Here is a 19,645-nt window from a genome sequence, read left to right as displayed (position 1 = left end):
CCTGACAAATTCTGACACCAGACCTCCCCAAGAATCCGGCTGAGCTGAAACTCTCCTGTTAGGAAGACACATGACATACCTACATCTTGCTATTATCACTGATGAGGGCTTTCTCCCTTCATACTTCTTTAAAGTTGACGCAAATCTTCCCTGTAACTCATTATGGGTGTTGTAAAACCATGATTGGCTCTTTATTCTGTCCCTTTTAATATATCAAGACTGCTTAAAAAAAATAGTTTGGCTCACCGGATGTAACATGTTGGTGTAAACCTGGCAATAGTTGACTATTTCAGTGGGTATTGTCATACCGATCTGCTATCTGTGTTATTGCTTTCAAAATCCCCATTGCGAGGGCCAGGTAATATGGCAATATTATTCTAATATTGTGATATTAAAATAGATCTGGTTGAGATTTTGGGTATTGTAATTTTTGGATATGGTATAAGTGTCATCTATTCCTGGTTCTAAAGACAGCATTACATTAAAGTGATGGAATTTTATGAATTTACCAGACTTTTCTAGCTGTTCTATTATTTGCCTTTACCCACTTGGTCATTATATGCACATAACTAACATTATCTAATTTCATAAATAGTTTGTTTTATCACCAATAGCTATCCCTACGATATTGTACAATATTGATCGTTTTTTTGGTCAAAAATATTGTTATATTTGATTTTGTCCATATCGCCCAGCCTTATGCACACCTCAGGGAAACAACAACAACCTCCAAGGTTGCGACCCACACGCTGAAAACGGCAAGTTTGTAATGAAGGTTTGGATCCGGAAATCAAACAGACCTGCTTGGGGTGCTTTTGTAGGGATTTAGCCACCGTTCACCTCTCCAAGTGCAAATATTCCACCAAAACGGTTACCTCCCCAACACTATTTTGCAAGGGCACTGTCGCTGCATCCAGGGCTTATAGAGTCAGCCAAGACATTTGTGATTGGTTCAAAGAAACACAACCAAGCCAAAGCCTGTTTTCCCCCTATACAAGTATGAGACATGGGTGCAGCCGAACAATCTCCAGTGCTGGCTGTGCAGTGTAGATAGATCTGGCTATGTGAGACTATTTCAAAATAAATTGTTAAAAAAAATAAAAAAAAAAAAAAAAAAAGGAACAAGCATTGGTCCAAAATCTACTACCTATTCCTGAGTGTTTTTTTTTTTTATTTGTTTTTTTTATTAATATTTGAATAGCTCCCAAATACTGTAAAAGTGTATAGATATGAATATGTTACTCCAAAAATAATCTAGAGTCCACATATGATTCAGTGGGGAATGATGAGGTCAGATGCAGCAGCTATACAGCACCTCTCACGCTCTATCCGTGTATCTGCTTTATCCAACACCTTCTTTACTGATCTATCTGCACGCACGCAAACACTTCGCCAGGGTCCTGAGGGCTTGAGCAAGTCTGCTGATATATAATTACATGGGTTAGCTGGCAGTGAAGGGGCTTTTTCTGAGACTGCTTTTGAAAGGCTCAAATTGGAAAGATGGTGGTGGTAATTATGAAAAGAGAACCCCAAGAGGGAGAGAGAGAGAGAGAGAGAGTGTGTGTGTGTGTGTGTGTGTGTGTGTGTGTGTGTGTGTGTGTGTGTGTGTGTGTGTGTGTGTGTGTGTGTGTGTGTGTGTGTGTGTGTGTGTGTGAGAGAGAGAGAGAGAGAGAGAGAGAGAGAGAGCGAGTGAGAGTGAGAAAGAGAGAGAGAAATGTAGAGAGTGGGAGGTTTAAAGAGGAGGTCAAGAACAAAGCCAGAGTCGCACTATTGCCACATGTTGCACCCAGCGCTTCATTAACCATTCCTCAATTATGCATCACCAACAACACAGTGCGTAGATGGCACCAAGGAGTAGCAAATGCACCTCGAAATTATTTATGCTCAATAATGCGCTGTCAGTTATGATTCACTGTGAAGTCATGAAATTATGATCGTGATGTAAAAGATGTAAATTATGATTTTTTTTTTTTTACCCGAAGAGGAACCAGTCATAAGCAATAGTCAGATACAGGATCTCGCTGGGCTCGAGGCTGGCATGTGCCGCACCGTCCTGTAAAAAAATTAATGACAAGAATAAGTCAAATATCTCCAACATCCCGTGATGTGCCAAATTTAGACCACAAAACATTTTTGTCTGATAAGACGGTCAGTGTGTCAGATTATGTGATTATGGGGAGTATTTTTTTTTTGCCAATTTATACTTCCTTCCATCCTTGCTCCTCCGACCCGGAAATTATTCTCCCTTTACCATCAGCAAGGATGTACCAGTTTCTTAAATGTGTCACAAAAGGGGGAGGTGGCTCCTGGGGGGACTTTGGGGGGAGGCAACACGGGTATATCCTCGGGTTGTAATGGTCCGTCTATTTGTGTTTGGTACGCACGTTCGGTTAAGTACGCCCTGTGATCCAAACAATTACCATCAGATATCTATTTCTGCACTTCCACCTCTTGAACAAAGGTACTTAAGTACGTGTGGGAACTATGGCCCTAAAATACTTTTATTATATTTGAATTTATTTCTGCACTAAAAAAAATATTCTTGAGAATATGAGAAAATACTGAAATATTGTATTAGTTTCAAGAACATACAACTGCAACAAAGTAATAATAGTTTTATATGTCAGCGTAAATCTAACATATCACCGTGGCGTGGCACCGCCCAGCAAATACTCACAGCTTAAGTCTTCGCTGTGATTAAAGCCATTTCACATTAAGGTTTGCTCAGGACACTCTGAAGGGCGAACCAATCAGCAACCTACGGGGACGGCTAAGTGCAATGACCTTAAGGTAGTGTACCACACCACTGAAGTGACTCCCCTTTATGGGACTACGGCCTACACCGTGGACATCACTATGTCAACAGGTCAGAATAATGCCATTGCCACGAGAGGACTTTTTTTTGTATTTGTTTTTATCATATTAACTATCGTGAACAATACAATACGTCACACCCCTATTTGAGAGTAAACAGCTCAGAGTCTTCTCTTACTGATAATATGCAGCATTTGAGTGAGTGCCGGAACTGTTACCATAAAAATGATGGCTAACTAGTACTATAAGGGTCCATCTTTTGAAAATTAAGGACAAAAATGTTTATTTTATGCATTTATCTTGGTTGCTATACCAAATCATGAGTCTACTACCAAGGAGTCCCCAGTGTATCTTATGGAGAGCTGGATGACCCCTTGACTGTAATATCTTTACAGATTGGTCAGCTGATCTGATTGCACCGTAGGAGGACAATAAACAGCTTGGCGCTCATTACATTGCATGATTATTATTTTTTTATATACTATTTGATAATAGAAAAAACACCTGCAGGAAGGAATTACATACAGCACCAGCAACAGCTCTAATTTTATCCATATTAATGTATAACATTAAAAAAAAAATAGTCTATGTAGAATCTGAATGATCAATTTCTTTGCAGCTGGGTTTAGTTAAAAAAAAAAAGTATAACACAGGTAACATAGTTGAGATGCAGTTCGTCATGAGCAGCTGCAGTCTTTTTCAAATGACGCCAGAGGGAGCTATTTGGGAAACACAAATCCTCCTTGCATCTCACTGTCACATCAGCACTGAGAGGAGCCGAGGCGTGAGGAAGAGAGGTGAGTGAGGGAAGTAAGGAGCCACATTGGCAAAATGAAATGCCACGACAGTCATATAATTTTTTTTGCTGTGACTTGACAGAAACATGACAAGACTACACATTTGTCTCCAACCACTCTAGCCTGCTGTCTATTTATCAACATCCCAGAACACATTTTGGAAATTGTCATATGCGGCAAGAGAGGGTAAAGCAATTCTGACGAGCTAGTCCAAGATGCAGCACCGCTTGTCATCTACTGATACACGACATGGGATAAAAACCCTCACAGATTTATGGGCCTGTTTTCAGTCCCGACACCCAAGCAAATTTCAGCCCCCTATTACCGAGCAGAGATCGTGTTGTCCTGAACACAGCACTAAATTAAACAACACAAGTCAGTCAGCCACTGGATAGCATGCAGCTGGATTTCTCATTCAGTTTGAAAAGAAATCCACATGTGTTGTCTGGGGGTTCAAGAGAAGTTTACAATATGGACTGTGTCTTAAGGGAAAGACAGCATATGTATAACACAAGTTTTCTGTTGAATACGGTGGTGAATATACATAGGAGTATAATTATAGCACATCATGATATTGTAAATGAGTTTTATGTAGACACGTATGAATACAGAGGGGGGACGGGGCCAAAGCACATGGATTCAGCATGGGATTACTGGAATCAATAATGATGACGGGTGACTGGCCGTCATGTGGAGAGACACCAAGGGAGAATGAAGATAAAAAAAAAAAAAAAAAAAACAGCCAAGAACAAAAGTAAGAACTTACTGCCCATAGGGAGAGCCTGAGAAGGGACACGAACAGAGGCGTCCGGTCCCAGCCTGATATGCAATGCACCAGGAGGCCACTCTCATCTGAAACAACACACATCACCACTTTCAAGGAAAACACTTTAAAGTGCTCTTTGAACGACAACAAGTGCATTATGAATAGACATTATTGTCTATGTTAGCATCTAACAAATAAGCGGTAAAATCTTCTCTAATGTGTACTTGATGGATGAATGGAGTTTCTATTTTGTAAAGCACTGAACCAAAAAGGAACATATTAAATGATAGGACACAGAATGAGGAAACTACTGGATTGTGAATATCAATATACATTATTCAGCAATGGTAAACAAAACATAGAGCAAACCTTAATCTTTAATTATCACATAGTTATTATCTTCAATAAACTACCAAATGCCTAAACAAAAGTAATTTTTTTAGAAAAAGAAAAGAGTAAAATAAATTTACACTGTGCACTTAATTGGCAGTAAATTAGGTTCACCTGGCTAAAACCAAATTAGTGTAAAATACTGTACTAATGTCCACAAGTTAGTAGCTAATTTAGTACTTTTGATGGCAAGTACTGGGCGAGCAGTGTACAGTAGGTTTTTTTCCCTTTTGCAACTGCCTGACGTACAATAAAGTAAGAAAAAACACTTTAGAATTGAGGTGAGCTGTAGATTTAGTAAATCATTTTCTGTGTTAATAACTATGAGTGATACGTTTTACGTTACACAAAGTAATCTGAACAACTTGATAAATTCTTTTAATGGTGTAGCCTTACATTATTTTCAATATATGTTTCATCCAGTTGAGAAATTTCTGTACTTAATAAATGCTAAATAAATCAATATTTGCTATTAATCTTATTTAAAATTTTGTATTATCTTTGCTGATAATGAATGAAAGAAAAACAAATGTAATCCAAAGTCTGAGTCACATTTCTTCACAAAACCAACAGAATCTTGTCTGATCATATGTCCCACAACAACCACCACCTACCATCACTGTTGATGATGTGGAGAAGCAGCTTCAGGTAGTTCTGGGTCTGTTCCACCAGGTCCCACAACTGCACAACACATACGCACACACAGTTTACCAAAAACATTATAAATAAATTGAATGAAATATTTAAACCCTTATCTCAATGTTACAGCTGCACCATTATAAAAAGGTTGCCACCATTCAGCCATATACAAGTGATATTATTAGATTCTAAAATAACATTCTGTGGGTTTGAACAATGTTTGGTGGCACAATGCGAGTCTGTACAGGTGCACTATAACTATTGCTGTATGTAAGCAGTGCAAGTGGTTACGGATTGCAGCCAAAAGCAGTTTGCAGGTTAGACAACAGATGGCACTGAGAGACCGCTGATACCACAGAGCACAACCAAGTCGCAACTGCTACGTCGTGAAAAGGAGAGGGAATACGTGAGCAAATGAGAGAACATAAGAGAAAAGGGAAGAAAAGACGAGAAAATGAGAGAAGGAAAGAAAAAAAAAAAGAAGACATGATCAGAGGGGAAAACAAAAAAAAACTACAAGACATGAAGAGACGGGAGTGAAAGAGAACGAGAGAAGACAAGTGCAAAGGAAAGAGGAATGAGATGAGAGACGAGAGGAGAAATCTAATACCAAGAGAAGAATTTACCTGGTACTGATTCCAATCAATGTTCAAGTTCTGAGTAAAGCACACAGGGATTGTCAAAGGAGCGTCAACATAGTCCTAACAGTGGAGACACAGAAGCATCAGATTATTACAACAGGGCCAAGATCTCATCATAGACTAAACTGACTGTGACCAAACACTCTGTACCTGATTCCAGTTGAACACTAGACCCTCAGCTGTGTAGTCTCTGTCTTTGTAGTCCTTAAAAAACTCACACCCTGAAAGAGGGCGAGAAAAAGCACAAGTCATCTTTGTTACAGTGATGGATGAAAGTCAAACTTCTTCAAACACCTTTTCTGAGGTTATTATAGTTTTATATCCTGTTTCATGTCATTCAGAATTTTGTTCAGTAAACCAAAGCACAACTTAGCGACAGCTGCTGTGGATAAAGGAATCGTGCAACGGGGCAGCGGTTCTATGCACAAATGTACATGTATCCACGTACATGCAGTGGCGGCTGGTGATAAGCAAAGAAGCAGGAGTAACCGGGTAAATACGTAATGGCGGATGTGAGGTGAACCTGAAAGACTGCGTTGAGAGTTGTCCAATTCCATTAGATTAAAAAAAAATAACGTAAAACAATACCAATTCGCTGCCAATAAAAGAGGGAGGGTCCGGGGCACAGAGACGTGCGACCCGTGGAAAATCTAAAACGACCAATTGAAGAGCAGCGTAAGGTCCCGTGGTTGACAAAAGTTGAAGGACTTGCATTCACTCTCTTTGGCCGACACCCTGCACCAGGAAGCATATTTATTTACACAGAAATAAACAAAATGTTTTATTGAATGCTTACAGGCGCTGACAGACTACCAGGTGCACCTTACAAGCAAACTATTATTATATAATTATTCTTATGTTTTACATGTTTAAAGTAGTATTTTTTTCTCTCGACGTTTGAGGGGGCAGCGCCCCGTATTAAAAAAACGCCACTGGGTGTGCGTCTGAAATTAGACAAGATAAACTGAATTAAAAAAAAAAAAAACATAAACCCAAAGGGAGGTTTTGGTGAAACAAGTATCTATGAACAGCTATCTACTTCTACGGCTCAGACACCAAGACAGGCAAGTGGCACCAAGAGCGGCATGTATTTGTATTGCTTAGTCACAGTACGCGAGTTGAGTAGACGGCCTCTCAACGTGGCCCATAACACGCCGTGTACACGCCGCTAAAGAATACAGCCACATGCGACCCAGGTTACCTCCGAATGCGGCCCGAGCAGATCGGATCTCAAAGTGTTTTGGGTGCATACTCACCTGTGCTTTTGCTGACCACTGCTGATCCGATCAACCCATTAAGGATCAGGTCAGATTTTAATGCCAGGTGTGCCTAGAGTCTGTGTTGAAGATTTGATTGGGTTCCAAAATTTTGAATGTAATAAATCCAAATCCCTCTATTTATTCTAATCGAGGAATGTAAATCGCTTACTGTGTGCCGTGGGCACTTTTCCATATTTTCTATTTTCGGAGTCTCATGTATTTACTGTTTAGTAGCTATTACCAAACCAAAATCACTCCACACAATTGTTTAGACATGGATTATATAAATGCATATCATACAGTAAATGACAGTTTTGATTTTTGTTTGGTGCTCAATATATATTCTGAGTGAGATTTAGTTTCACTGTACAAAAATCACTCTCTCCAGTGGACTGATAATGTAATTGATGCAATGTATCTGCTATAAGTTAGTATTGGCCAATAGACAACATCTAGCTCTGATCTGATCTATGACTGAAAAAGTTCCTGTTCACCTGGGTAAGGCACAGACAGCAAGGTGAAGTCTGCATAGCGTTGGGCCTTGTCCACCTTCTCAGAGGATGTCACACTGTAGAGAGAGAGACATAAAAGAGCCGGATGAGATGCATTCACAGGCACTTATTTTACACAATAAAGGGCCATTCAATCAGCCACAATGGTTAACATATATACTGTATATAAATATAGTATATAAACTAATGAGCCAAAACATTACACTATTGCTCCAAATTGCTGAGGCAAAGACTCTATAAGAACTCTAAAGGTGTCCGATAGTATCCAACCCCAAAACTACCCTTGATGACTATAAGAACCACCTGTTCACTAACCGATATGAACCCATGACGTGCCGTTGCGGCAACATGTTCAGGCTCACTAATTTGATGGAATCACGCATGGAAAAATATCTGTCAAATAACATTTGGAAGATCCATCTTGATACAATGATGGTAGATATTCCACCAGCTCCAATGATGTTCTTCTTCCTGGAGGCCTTACTATGCACGGGGGACACCGTGACACACAAATGCTGTCAATCTCCCATTCCCTCACAGAGATATTGGCGTTACATATTACTGCACAGAGGTCCTTGAATCTGTGCGGGGCACAATGAAATCTCAGGACTGTCGAGGCGTTCTCGAGCAAAATGTGTCAGAACTGCTCAGTCTTAAGTCACAGGTTATATATAGGTCCTCCAACAGGACAATGACCCAACACACGCAGCTCAATAAATCATCCCAGAATGGCGAAGAACAAAACATTTGGCTACTCTGAGGTAGGCCTGTATGAGTTGTGATCTGAATAATAGCAAACATCTTGCGGGAATGCGCTAAAACATACAGTCTGAAGAAGAGACAGCTGGAGCAGTTTGGTCTGGAAAGATGGACCGTACTACCTGCTGATAGGTGCAGAAGCCCTTTTTTTTTTTTGTATCTAAAATGTCTGTTAAACTGAAAATCAAAAGAAAAGTCAGATTTTTATTAAATATGGAATCAAAATTAAAAATGATGGAGGCTGATTACTTTTGTCAGTTTCAAATTATTTCAGAGGAAATTGTGTTTTTTTGGGGGTTTTTTTTTATATAATGGAAAGGTACCAACAAATTCATTCACGACTGTGTATAATCTCAACAGATATGTCCCCTGCTCACTACTGAGCACAAATGTACTCTATGTACTTATGCCTCAAGAGCCCTTCTGATGCCAATACAGAGACCTCCTGGCAGAGCAAGCTTTGCAAGAGTTCAAAATGTTTTTTTTTCAAACGCACATGAAAAAGAAAATGCGTGCATGCTTGTGTCACCTCTGCAGCTACAACTCTATCCTAAGGGAAACACTGAAAATCCAGTGACCTAAATAACAGGCAGTCTGAATGAACTAGTCCGTGTTGTTCCTTACTTTAGGCCAAACTTAACCTTCTTGTTCTCCACCATCAGGTCACAGATGTAGCGAACCGAGAGGTAGCGTAGCAACTTAATGTCGTGGCCTCGAACCTTGTCAAAGAGCTGGGAGTCCCCATTCCTGAGGAGGAGGAGGGGGGGGAAAGAAAAGGAACTTTAGATTAGATTTTGGTAGAAAAGTGGAAATTTAAGGGCTGACCTTCTCTGGGCAGATGGTTTAATTTAATGTGAAGATTAAGAGCAATCATTCAGTGGTTAACATATTACTTTTTAAGCACCTGTATTCAGCCATTCATCGGTCTGTTTTATTGGTGCCACTTTACTTCATTTGACAACCAACCAACTAGAGATGAGAAATTATAGAACAATGGAGGAGCCGTGGTTTGTGCCTCTGCTGAAGAGACATTATGAATGCGTGCACACAGTCAAGACTGGTGCGAACCATAATTGGGACATTACACTAACGGATATTGGCTAGTTGATCTCTCTGCATGCAACGTCCCTTCCACCCTCTCTTTCACTCTCCATGCATTCACATGCCACCATTGCATGTCATTAACTTTGAATCTTCACTCTCCCGTCATTTGTGCTTTTTCTGCAAGTATCAGTGGCTCCAAAGCTGCCTGTTTTACATCTGTGATTACTGGCCCGACCGACCTGGCCAGTGTTTGTAGTTTCCCTATGCCGTTCCTTTCTCTCTCTCCTCACCCAAACTGGTCAAAGCAGATGGCAGCCCACCTATGACCCCGGTTCCATGGGAGATTTCTCTGTGTTAAAACAAGAGTTTTTCCTTCCCACTGTCACTCGTATGGGAAATGCTGAATTGTAGGGTATCTTTCTATAATATCTTAAGGTTTCAACCTTACTATGTAAAGTGCCCTGAGATGACTTAAATTAAGATTTAGCACTATATTATTAAAACTGAATTAAATTGAATGAAATGACCTTATTAGAAACGACCCATTCTTTTTAGAGATACAACAAGTTTCAATCAAAAGAAAATCTACAACGATTTCTACAATCAACTATTTTTTTTTCAAGCATTTTTTTAAACACTATATTAAACATTTGCTGGTTTTATCTACAAAGTTCAAAGATGTTGGTCATATGTGATAGTAAATGACATCTTTTAGAGTTGTGGAACAATAAAATGACAAAAGAAAACAAACTGATGAGATATACATGAGAGAGCTGATGAGAGATAATATTTAAAACATTTCAAAATTAAAGTCAAGATTTAATGATACCATCCTAGCCCCTTCTTTAAGACAACTCAATTCAGTGCTTTAAAGAGTATTCAAGACAAGCAGATATCCTGCTGTTCCAAGCGATTAGTGTCACATAGTGATTGATTCCCACAGATAGAGCAGTGTCTGATGTTTATTGTAAATAAACCTAGTAAAGGGGATTTGATCACCTGACTGCGCTATCATCCTCTGGAACTTCCTCTGCTTCTGTCCACGTGTCATCACTGCCCCCTACAAAAAGAGGAAAAAAAAAAAAAAAAAAAAAAAAAAAAGGGAACAAGATGAGTGTGAGTCACATGTGCATAAAGCAAGCCGCCTAAACGCGGGATCTCAGATTCCATGAAAAAGTGTTACGACGATTACGATTTCAAATAATAGCCCACTTTGTGAGTATTAAGGGGTGAAATTTCAAATATAAACAGGGTTTTGGCAGAGTTCACCAAATCAAATTTACAAGAGACCTTTTCAATAGCACAGAGTAAAATTCCACAAATTACTTACAATGAATTGTAATTAATTCATTACGATTAATTTAATACTTGAACTTTCCAGACCTAAATATCAATAATTCTGAATACCATAATCAATTGAATTAATTTGATCTGGACCCAAAAAGGCAAGACCAGCACTGTTACAACAACTTCTCAGGGAAAATATGCCAGGAAAATATTAAGACCGATATAAGAGACACAATTATGAGGAAAAAGGGCAGCGAGTGTGAATACTCGGGAGCCCTACCATTTCGCATTAGTACAACCCCTTTTCCTAAAAAGTTGGGACACTGTGTATAATGTAAAGAAAAAACAGAATGTGATAACTTGCAAATTATGTAAACTCATTGATTTGAAAATAGAGCAACGACAAGTTATCAAATGCTGAAACTGAGACATTTAACTGTTCTAAAATTGCTCATTTTGAAATTGAGGTGTGACTCATCCTTTTAAAAGATGTGATTGGTTGATCCAAAAAAATTCACTCTTGGTGATCATGGGACAGTATGGACAGTGACATCCAGTGGAAATCAAATTAACTGTGTGCCAATAAAAGGCTGTGAAAATGCTTTTTTTGTTTGTGTGAAAACTGATGATGAAGGTTTGCGAAAGACTCCAGTCATCTTTCCAGTTATCAAATATCTTCGCGCCGTGATCACTTTCATTTCTGGCGTTATTGCGTTAAGTGGAAGAACTGAGTGCCTCAAATGAGATCGACCACAAACATTATCCCTGAACGTTATTATTTGCAGCTTTTCATCAAGGTGCCGTCATTCAGCGTTTGAAGAATATCTCTCTTTCCTCAAAGTACTTCTGCAATTTTCTTCTCTGCTTAAGAAATTCTTAAGCCTCTTAGAAGCCCTCCTCCCTGCTCCTAACAGTTTCTCACCTTAGGAGCTTTCCTTAGGGCTAAGATGTTTTGCGGATACCTTTTTTTTTTTTTTTATCTTTACAAGGATCTACTCCTCACTTTAAGGGGAAATTCTTGGCAGACGTAGAAGAATTTTCACAGAATTCCGTCACTACGAGTAAATTTTTGTCCGAGGAATCTTTGTGAATACGGCCCCAGGTCAGTAACATGATTGGGTATAAGAAGAGAATCCCAGAGAGGCAGCAGTGAAGATGGGGAGGAGTTTACTCCTTTACTGTGTGGGCAAATAGTGCAACAATCTAAGAATAATGTTCCTAAATGTAAAATGCAAAGAATTTGGGGATTTCATCATCGACAGTACATAAAATCATTAATGACTTCTGAGAATCTGGAGGATTCTCTGAATGCAAGGGACAATGCATATTGATGCAAAAATCAATATTGGGATGGCCATGATCTCAGGCAGCACTGTATTAAAAACAGACAAAATTCTATAGTGAAAATCATTGCACAGGCTCAGGAATACTTCCCAAAAACATGAACACACTTTGTCGCTGCATCTACAAACTCAGGTTAAAAGTCTACCATACAAAGTAGAAACCATATATCAGTCCCTCCAGGATTTTGCAATGTTTTTTTTGGTAATTGTTCTGTTCAAAATGATCTTGATTTTGTGACCGATTTTCTCAAAGATTGCAATGCAATTTGAGTGTGAAGTGTTTTTTGCAGTAAAATTGCCGATATCATGTACATCACAAAAAGATTTTTACATATAATTTGTATATATTTATTTATTGAATTTAGAGAACCGTGGGCTCAAAGTTACATCAAAATTCATAAAATTGACACAGCTTTACAAAACAGACAGCCTGTGACTATAATATAGCAGACAAAGGCTACATATGCTGTCAAAATAAGAGTTTAGATGCTGTTTGCTTAATATTAATTTTTTTTTAAAGTGCAGTCTCTTACAATTCGAAGTGTGTATTAAAGTGATATAACATACACCATACCATTACAATGAGTTGCAGCACATTTCCTACATACCCCATCGGTTCCGAAACTGCTTCAGAGCAAGTTATGTTTGAGATATTAGATCAAAGGGCTATATTGATGATATATAGATTCGATTTCATTTTGTTCTTTTACTGATATCACCCTACAACAGACTGGCTGAAGCCTTGTACTTGTTGTACATATATGATGACAATTTACTGTTTTGAAATTATGGTTTTATATTCATTTCTTATTTGCTCTCCAGATCATTCTGAAATGATAAGGCTAAAACTGTCTAAGAATACTAATAATTCAATGAAATACAAACACCTAATTATAGTCACACCTTTCCGTGTGCTTTATGGTAATGTATATTAAGGCTTTTAACATAGGCTACGCATTCACACAGTCTGCGATTTTTTTTTTCCCAGCACATCTTTCCATCACTTGGTAGCTGCAGCTGTGCTGCTTTCAGCCAGAATGATGTATTTTACTTCCTCATATTTTTCAAAAATGATCGTTTATTCCACCTTTATGTATTATGTCACTCTGCTGCCAGTACACTCTTCCATGTTTGTGTTTGGTCAGATCACAGCTCCTCTTTTACCTGAACACTGTCACAGCTAGATTAAAAAAGCCTAGGTTGACAGTGCAGCTCTGGGTTGACATAGTGAGTAGCCTCGTCTCCTCAACTCCCAAACTTGAGTCTTGTTGAAAGAAGAGGTTGATGTGCGCTGTTGCAACTTTTGAAATGTGTTTCTGGCATCAAATTTAAAATGACCATATATTTTCCAAACAAACAATAACATTTCTCCGTTTCAACATTTGATGTGTTGTTTTTGTTCTATTTTCCATTAAATAAGAGGCTTACATGATTTGCAAATCACCACATTTTGCTTTAATTTACATTTTACACAGCATCCCAACCTTTTTGAAAACGAGTGGAATAAGCTATATTACAAAGTTACATTATAAGAAGTATCTCCACTATGTGTAACATAGGCAAAGTATGGCAGCTGTTTGACAGCTCTTTTATAGCAACTGAAACTTTCAACAAGTCAGAATTTGTGAACTGAAACCTTCCATGAAGTCAGCCACAACTTCCTCCATTTGGGCTAAATTTAAGATGTATGTGCATGTGCTTTGTACCTGAGAAGATGTAATTATAGCCTGTGCGTCCATACAGCTCCCCCCAACCTGCCAGAGTGGATGACCGGCAAATATGCTGCAATGAGGAAGAAACGATACATGATCAGATAGCTGTAGGCTGTTGCAATAATTCATATCTAATCACGTCCCCGGCTGCAATACAACATGAATTTTGTGTGATTTCTTGCCAAAACTGGATACAAAACAAACCAAGCTGGTGGACAAGATGTAATAAGGCAGTGTGAAAGGTACTACATACACTGATGAAGGGAATAACATTGCATCGCAATCACATTTCAGTGTATGGAATATTACACAGTAGGTGAAAAGTTGCCGTTGGCCACTTCGGGGGTAGGAAAAATGAGTAGAGACCATAACATTGACATATGATCATTTATCCTTAAAAGTTCACCATATCACCAAAAAAACAGCTGCTTATTCACAAACAAGGCACTTAAAGAGTACATTATCATTCATGTGAACTCATTTTCATGACCAATTGATGAACCTAAGTTCAAGTTGTCTTTTGCTTTAAGAAAACTTGGCTCAATGATCAATACCGGAGTCTGTGCCGCAGCGGGCAGGCTTCCAGCTGTTAAAAGCAGATTGCAACAGGGGGCTTTCCGACAAAACAAAGGGTGGAGGTATTTGTCTTTACACTAACAGCGGTTGCTGTTTTAAAGATGTGACAGTGATTCTGCAGCACCGTTGTCCTGCTCTTGAAACTTGTATTATTAACTGTAACCTTTGGTTCTATGCTTACTTTTTTTCCCCAAGGAGTACAAGTGCTCCAACTTGAAATTATTAAGGAGCACACAAAGAATTTAAGAAGCACAGTGGACAATGTTCAGATAAGGGCTTATAAACAAGCAATTTATTCAATACATGTTTATATTGTTTGTGCTCTTTGTGCTCCTTCCCCTTGTGTGCAATTATGATGTGGAAACCAGTGGCAGCCTATGGAAGACACCAGCATCTACGAGACTAGACTTGGTTGCATGTTTTACTGACACTTTGTGCTCCTAAATAATTTAATTGCAGCTCTCACGGTTCTATTTTTAGGCACAAATGCAAGTGAAATACTATATTTTCTTCCTGCATCTAAATGACAAAGGAAAATACTTTGCTCTACATTTAGTAGAATATTTGGGGGCAGCCCAACTCTGAACTGCATGTTGGATGGTCAGATACATTCCCCTCACACCTTTCAGACATTTAGATGTTGGCCACCTGAGGAAGTCTACTTCTCTTTTTTTTTTTTCCATCTGAAAATGAGCACTATTTAAACAATATCGTTTCTCCTCGTTCCCTCCCCCCTCTCTGACAGCTGCCATTTCACTCCACCTTCCTGTATGGACGCTCAAACACGTTTGTTTTTCAACTTGGCTGTATGGCATGTCTTAATATGTAGTTCAAACAGACAGTAATACAGCCTTATCTGCGTATTTCTGCTGAGGGGGGGCTGCGGATTCAGCTCTCTTTAAGTTAATCACAGTGAGTGACCCTAATTCGCACCGTTTCCCATTGTCATTAGATAAATTGTTACAAATATTTAAAGTAAATACCTTGCCATTGTAGAGGATGACCGGGCAGACAAACCTTCCTCTGCAGCGAGCCAGCTTACTCCGGTTCACCAGGTCCTGCAGCTTACTGATCTGCACTGTGCTCTCAAACCTGCAGACACAAACCACCACATGGTGTCCATGTCAATCTATTGAATCAGTGAACTTGATTTAAAACAATGTGAAACAAGCTTACACTGCTGAAACCCCCCAAATAATCATCCGTTCTTATTTTTACAGATGTAGGTTAAAGTTAAGTGGAACATTCATCTCTGGCTACAAACTAGGACTTTACAATCATTGATTATTTCCTCAGACTCTTTACTTTACAGTAACGGTCTGCCTGACGCATCGTACACAACATCCCAGAAGAACAGATTTGCTGAGCACATGAGGGACTTGCCAGATGAGGAGACTTCTTTAATACAGTGTTTGAGGTTTTGCTGTGAAGAACGGCTTTGCTCTTAAGTTAAAGCAGGTCTTTTATGTTCAGCCCACAAATGGAAAATAGTTCAGCTGCATTAATCAGCAGTAAGAAATAAGGATTTATTGAATCACTCCAACTTGTTTGCTATTTCCAGCTACAATGTGCCCTCATGTGACATGACAGTCACTTTTACCCCTCCTCTACATGCTCAGAGGGGCTGGAGATGGAGACTGACCTTTGCTCCCTTCACCACGGTAAGGTGTGCATGGTTAGAGGAGAGACAAACAAACAACAGGGTAATTGGTAACTGAGCGGGCTGGACTTTGTATTGGAAAATGATGGGATTGAATGAATAGTGAAGCACCTGTCTCTCTCCACATCTCTGCATTCATACTCCAAGAAAACTATCTGTCGGGGGTAGTGGCCACACACTTCCCCATTGGAATTATGGATGACACTGTACTTGTAATCTCTGGCAAACAACTCCAAACAACGCTTCTCTATTGCCTCCACCTGAGGGGAAAAAAACAAACATTACGTTAATAGGTCATAACGGATCCTTTTATATCAATCTGTGGAGAGACTGTTAGTGTCTGAAAAAGATCATCTGAATGTTTTGGTGGATTTGGTGTAGCAAGGTCTGGCCACATAGACCAAATTCATGCCAATAGTCTATAGTATTGTGTTTGACTTTGACCTTTTACCTATATGTCAAAATGTGTATGGTGGCCATATCCAAAAATAAAGCGTGCATCTCAAGTTTACTTCGCCACTGTTACTTTAATAGACTCTATACAGACGTGGATAGATTTGTTGGTACTTGTCAATGAAATAAAAAAAGAACTCGCAATTTTCCCTGAAGTAACTTGAAAGCGAAAAAGTAATCAGTATTCGTCGCTGATTCTTCTGATAGTTACTAAAAACAGACTGCTTTTGATTTTGAACAACAGAATATTTCAAACAATAAAACAATCAAAATGGCATGGCTAAACATAACAGGACTCTAAAGCTAATATTTTGCTGTACAAACTTTAGAGGCAGTCACTGCGAACAAATGACATCTGTTGCTTTCAGTGAGACTTCTGTACCCGTCTGCAGGTACTTTGGTCGACTCTTTCAGAGAAAACTGCTCCAGTCGGCTCAGCTTTTTTAAAAATGTCATCTCCAAACTGTACGTTTCAGCTCTTTCTATAGATGTTTGGTAGGATTCAGATCAGGACTCATCGAAGGCCACTTCAGAATAGTACAATGTTTTGTTCTTAGCCATGCTGGGGTGATTTAAGCGGTGTGTTGTTGGTCAAAATGCTGTTGGGAGGATCTCAGGAGAATCAAGGCAGCGTGTTTTGCTGCACCGATAGCGCCCTGCGCCAGATGCAGCAAAGTAACCCCGAAACATAATCGAGCCTCCTCCGTGTTACACAATAGTTGTCGTGTTGTTTTCTCGGAAAACTTCCATTTTTTTAAATCTGTGAACATAAAGGCTTCACTGTTGTTTCATCTCTCTAAAGGAAGTTCTCCCAGAAGCATTGTAGCTTGTCAATATGCATTTTAGCAAATTCCAACAAGTTGGTTTTTTTCTTTTAACAGTGGAGTTCTCCTAATGTCATCTTTCATGGAGCCCACCGTCACTCAGAAAGCAACAGACAATTAGACACTGATGTACCTTGACGGTGAAATTCAGCTTGTGTCTCTGCAAACTTTCTTTGGCTCTTTGTTTACCATTTACACTAACTTTTTGTGAAGTCCAGAGTCCATTTCCCTGTTATTGAGTGACTACTTTCCTGCCATTTAAATCAGCAAATGCAATTACATGATCGAAGAAGTGTGACGCTAATTAAAGGAAATCAAATCACTTTTCACAAACTCTTTGCTTTACTTTGATATCAAAGGGATTACGTATCCATTGGACAATTGCTCTTAACTTCTATTCAGGAGGAATGAAGCAGTATTTCGATGACCTGTATCGGTACCAACAAATGTCTGCACATCTGTATAACACATCCTGAACGGTAGGTCTAAACGTTGTGTCGCAATTGTTAGGAAACTTGGACCTACACATAAAAGATGGCCCTTATCGATCTCAATTCAATATGTTAGGTCTTCTTTTTAGCTTTGTAAGGGTTACCACCATTTCATTTATGTTGTGCGGCACTAACACTCAGTGGATTTTACACTTTAAAAAAAGATCAGCACTGTTTCAGCACTCTTGCTTTACTGAAGATGGTCTTGTGATTTATAAATCTATTTATTGATTAGTTGTTGTTGTTTTTTTTTTAAATAAATCTATTTATTGATTAGTGTTTTTTTCAGAGAATATCTTTAAAAAGATACAAATACCACACGCAGGAAAAAATAAATAAAAAAAGCAACACCAACATGCATTAAAGGTCAGAGGTAGAAATCTTCTATGTAATTAGGTTTATCATTTACAGGAGAGGATGACAGGTCTTCAAGTAGATCAGAGTAACAGACTGATGACCCGTCAATCTTACCTGAGGAGTGACCTCCTTTGCTCTGTACTGCGTCTTGGAAAATAAATCTATCAAATCTGCTATTTCCTCGCTCTTTCGGACCGACACACCGGAGGTCGTGAAGCCGCCGGCCGCGGCAGGGGAGGCGGCCATCATAGCGCCTCGACCCGCGGCGGTGGCCTGTAGCCGGACTCGACCTCCTTCAAACACCGCAGAGCCTTGTCCTTTGGAACGGGGAGACCGACCAGGCCATCCCTTCCCAGCCAGCTTTTTCCTGACTGCCCGCTTGAGGGGGCCGGAGCCGGGGAGCCTTCCTGAATTCAGGGCACCGGCGAGTCGCTCCACTCCCAACACAAGACGTTAGCCAGCCCGCAGAGCCCGGCCACTCACACGGCCGGAGTTAGCAACGCGAGCTAACAGGCGGCGAGCTCAAGCTTCCCAAAAGCGTTTTGGTTCCGTCGTATCCAAACACTCAAAACCCTCGCGTACTCATTTGGAGACCAATTCAGACCTTCGTAATCCTCCACATCCGTCGCTGTTTTGTTTGCGTTTCTGGGGAATGGGGGGGGGAGGGTGTAAGGTGGACCGCTGCCCGTCTCTCTCACTCTCTCACCAGCAGCAGCTCAAGCTCAACAGCAGTCACCTGGAGACAGGAAATCCCCAGGATCCGTCCCGGCCTGCTCACGCTTCCTCAATGTCACGTCTTCATGTCTCCTCAGTTTACCACAACCGTGACGATAAATCCTAAATTGATTCGAGTTATTCTGTCGTGAATCCTGCGGCCGCGAAGTTTCAATGCTGCATGTGTTGTGGGCGACAGCCGCAGCAGCGCAGAGCGGTGTTGCAACCTGTGTACTACTGAGGGCACAACAGGCAGTAAACAGGAAGCTGCCGCGACCACGTGACAGCCATCTCCCATTTAAATCGTAGGCCAATTCCGATCCGGCCTCCTCCCCCTTCCACCCCTCCACCCTCCCCCTACACACTTCCGCTCCGTTTGTGCATGCCTGGCGTAGAGTAAGCAGGGTGTACCGTTTGTTTTAGGGTTTGTGGCTTTGAGATCCTTCCAACTCAAAACCGAGTGCTTTGCAAAATTAAGCAATACAACTTCTTCCAACTTCCATGACATGAATAAATAGTTGGGTTTTTTTTGTGGTTTTTTTCCAAGAATAATTTGGTAAACTGAGAGTGCATCTTTGGGATAATAAAGTTATTTCTGCTATAATCA

The 19,645-nt window shown here is 39.9% G+C and overlaps 1 protein-coding gene across 3 annotated transcripts in view; it reads right to left on the bottom strand.

The window, feature by feature from the left end:
• Positions 1-19,311, bottom strand: part of mtmr14 (myotubularin related protein 14) — a 30,029-nt gene extending 10,718 nt beyond the window's left edge. The window contains exons 1-12 of one of the 3 annotated variants that reach the window (XM_069718733.1): positions 18,439-19,311; positions 16,311-16,459; positions 15,523-15,631; positions 13,958-14,033; positions 10,621-10,681; positions 9,202-9,324; positions 7,801-7,874; positions 6,198-6,268; positions 6,033-6,107; positions 5,382-5,448; positions 4,378-4,463; positions 1,977-2,053 (exon numbers count right to left, since the gene is read on the bottom strand). In XM_069718733.1, the coding sequence (XP_069574834.1) occupies positions 1,977-2,053; positions 4,378-4,463; positions 5,382-5,448; positions 6,033-6,107; positions 6,198-6,268; positions 7,801-7,874; positions 9,202-9,324; positions 10,621-10,681; positions 13,958-14,033; positions 15,523-15,631; positions 16,311-16,459; positions 18,439-18,573 (1,103 nt within the window). In that variant the 5' untranslated portion in view covers positions 18,574-19,311. Of the gene's footprint in view, positions 1-1,976; positions 2,054-4,377; positions 4,464-5,381; positions 5,449-6,032; positions 6,108-6,197; positions 6,269-7,800; positions 7,875-9,201; positions 9,325-10,620; positions 10,682-13,957; positions 14,034-15,522; positions 15,632-16,181; positions 16,192-16,310; positions 16,460-18,438 lie in introns of those variants that run through there. The other 2 variants (XM_069718732.1, XM_069718734.1) reach the window with 2 other exon arrangements.
• Between the last annotated feature and the right edge of the window lie 334 nt (positions 19,312-19,645).

Source organism: Brachyistius frenatus, unplaced genomic scaffold (genome assembly GCF_029030835.1).
Source record: "Brachyistius frenatus isolate BFR_SWC_R1_liver_20210118 unplaced genomic scaffold, ASM2903083v1 Contig_198, whole genome shotgun sequence".
In the NCBI taxonomy this organism is placed as follows: domain Eukaryota; kingdom Metazoa; phylum Chordata; class Actinopteri; family Embiotocidae; genus Brachyistius; species Brachyistius frenatus.
This window is presented reverse-complemented; position numbering and strand designations above follow the sequence as displayed.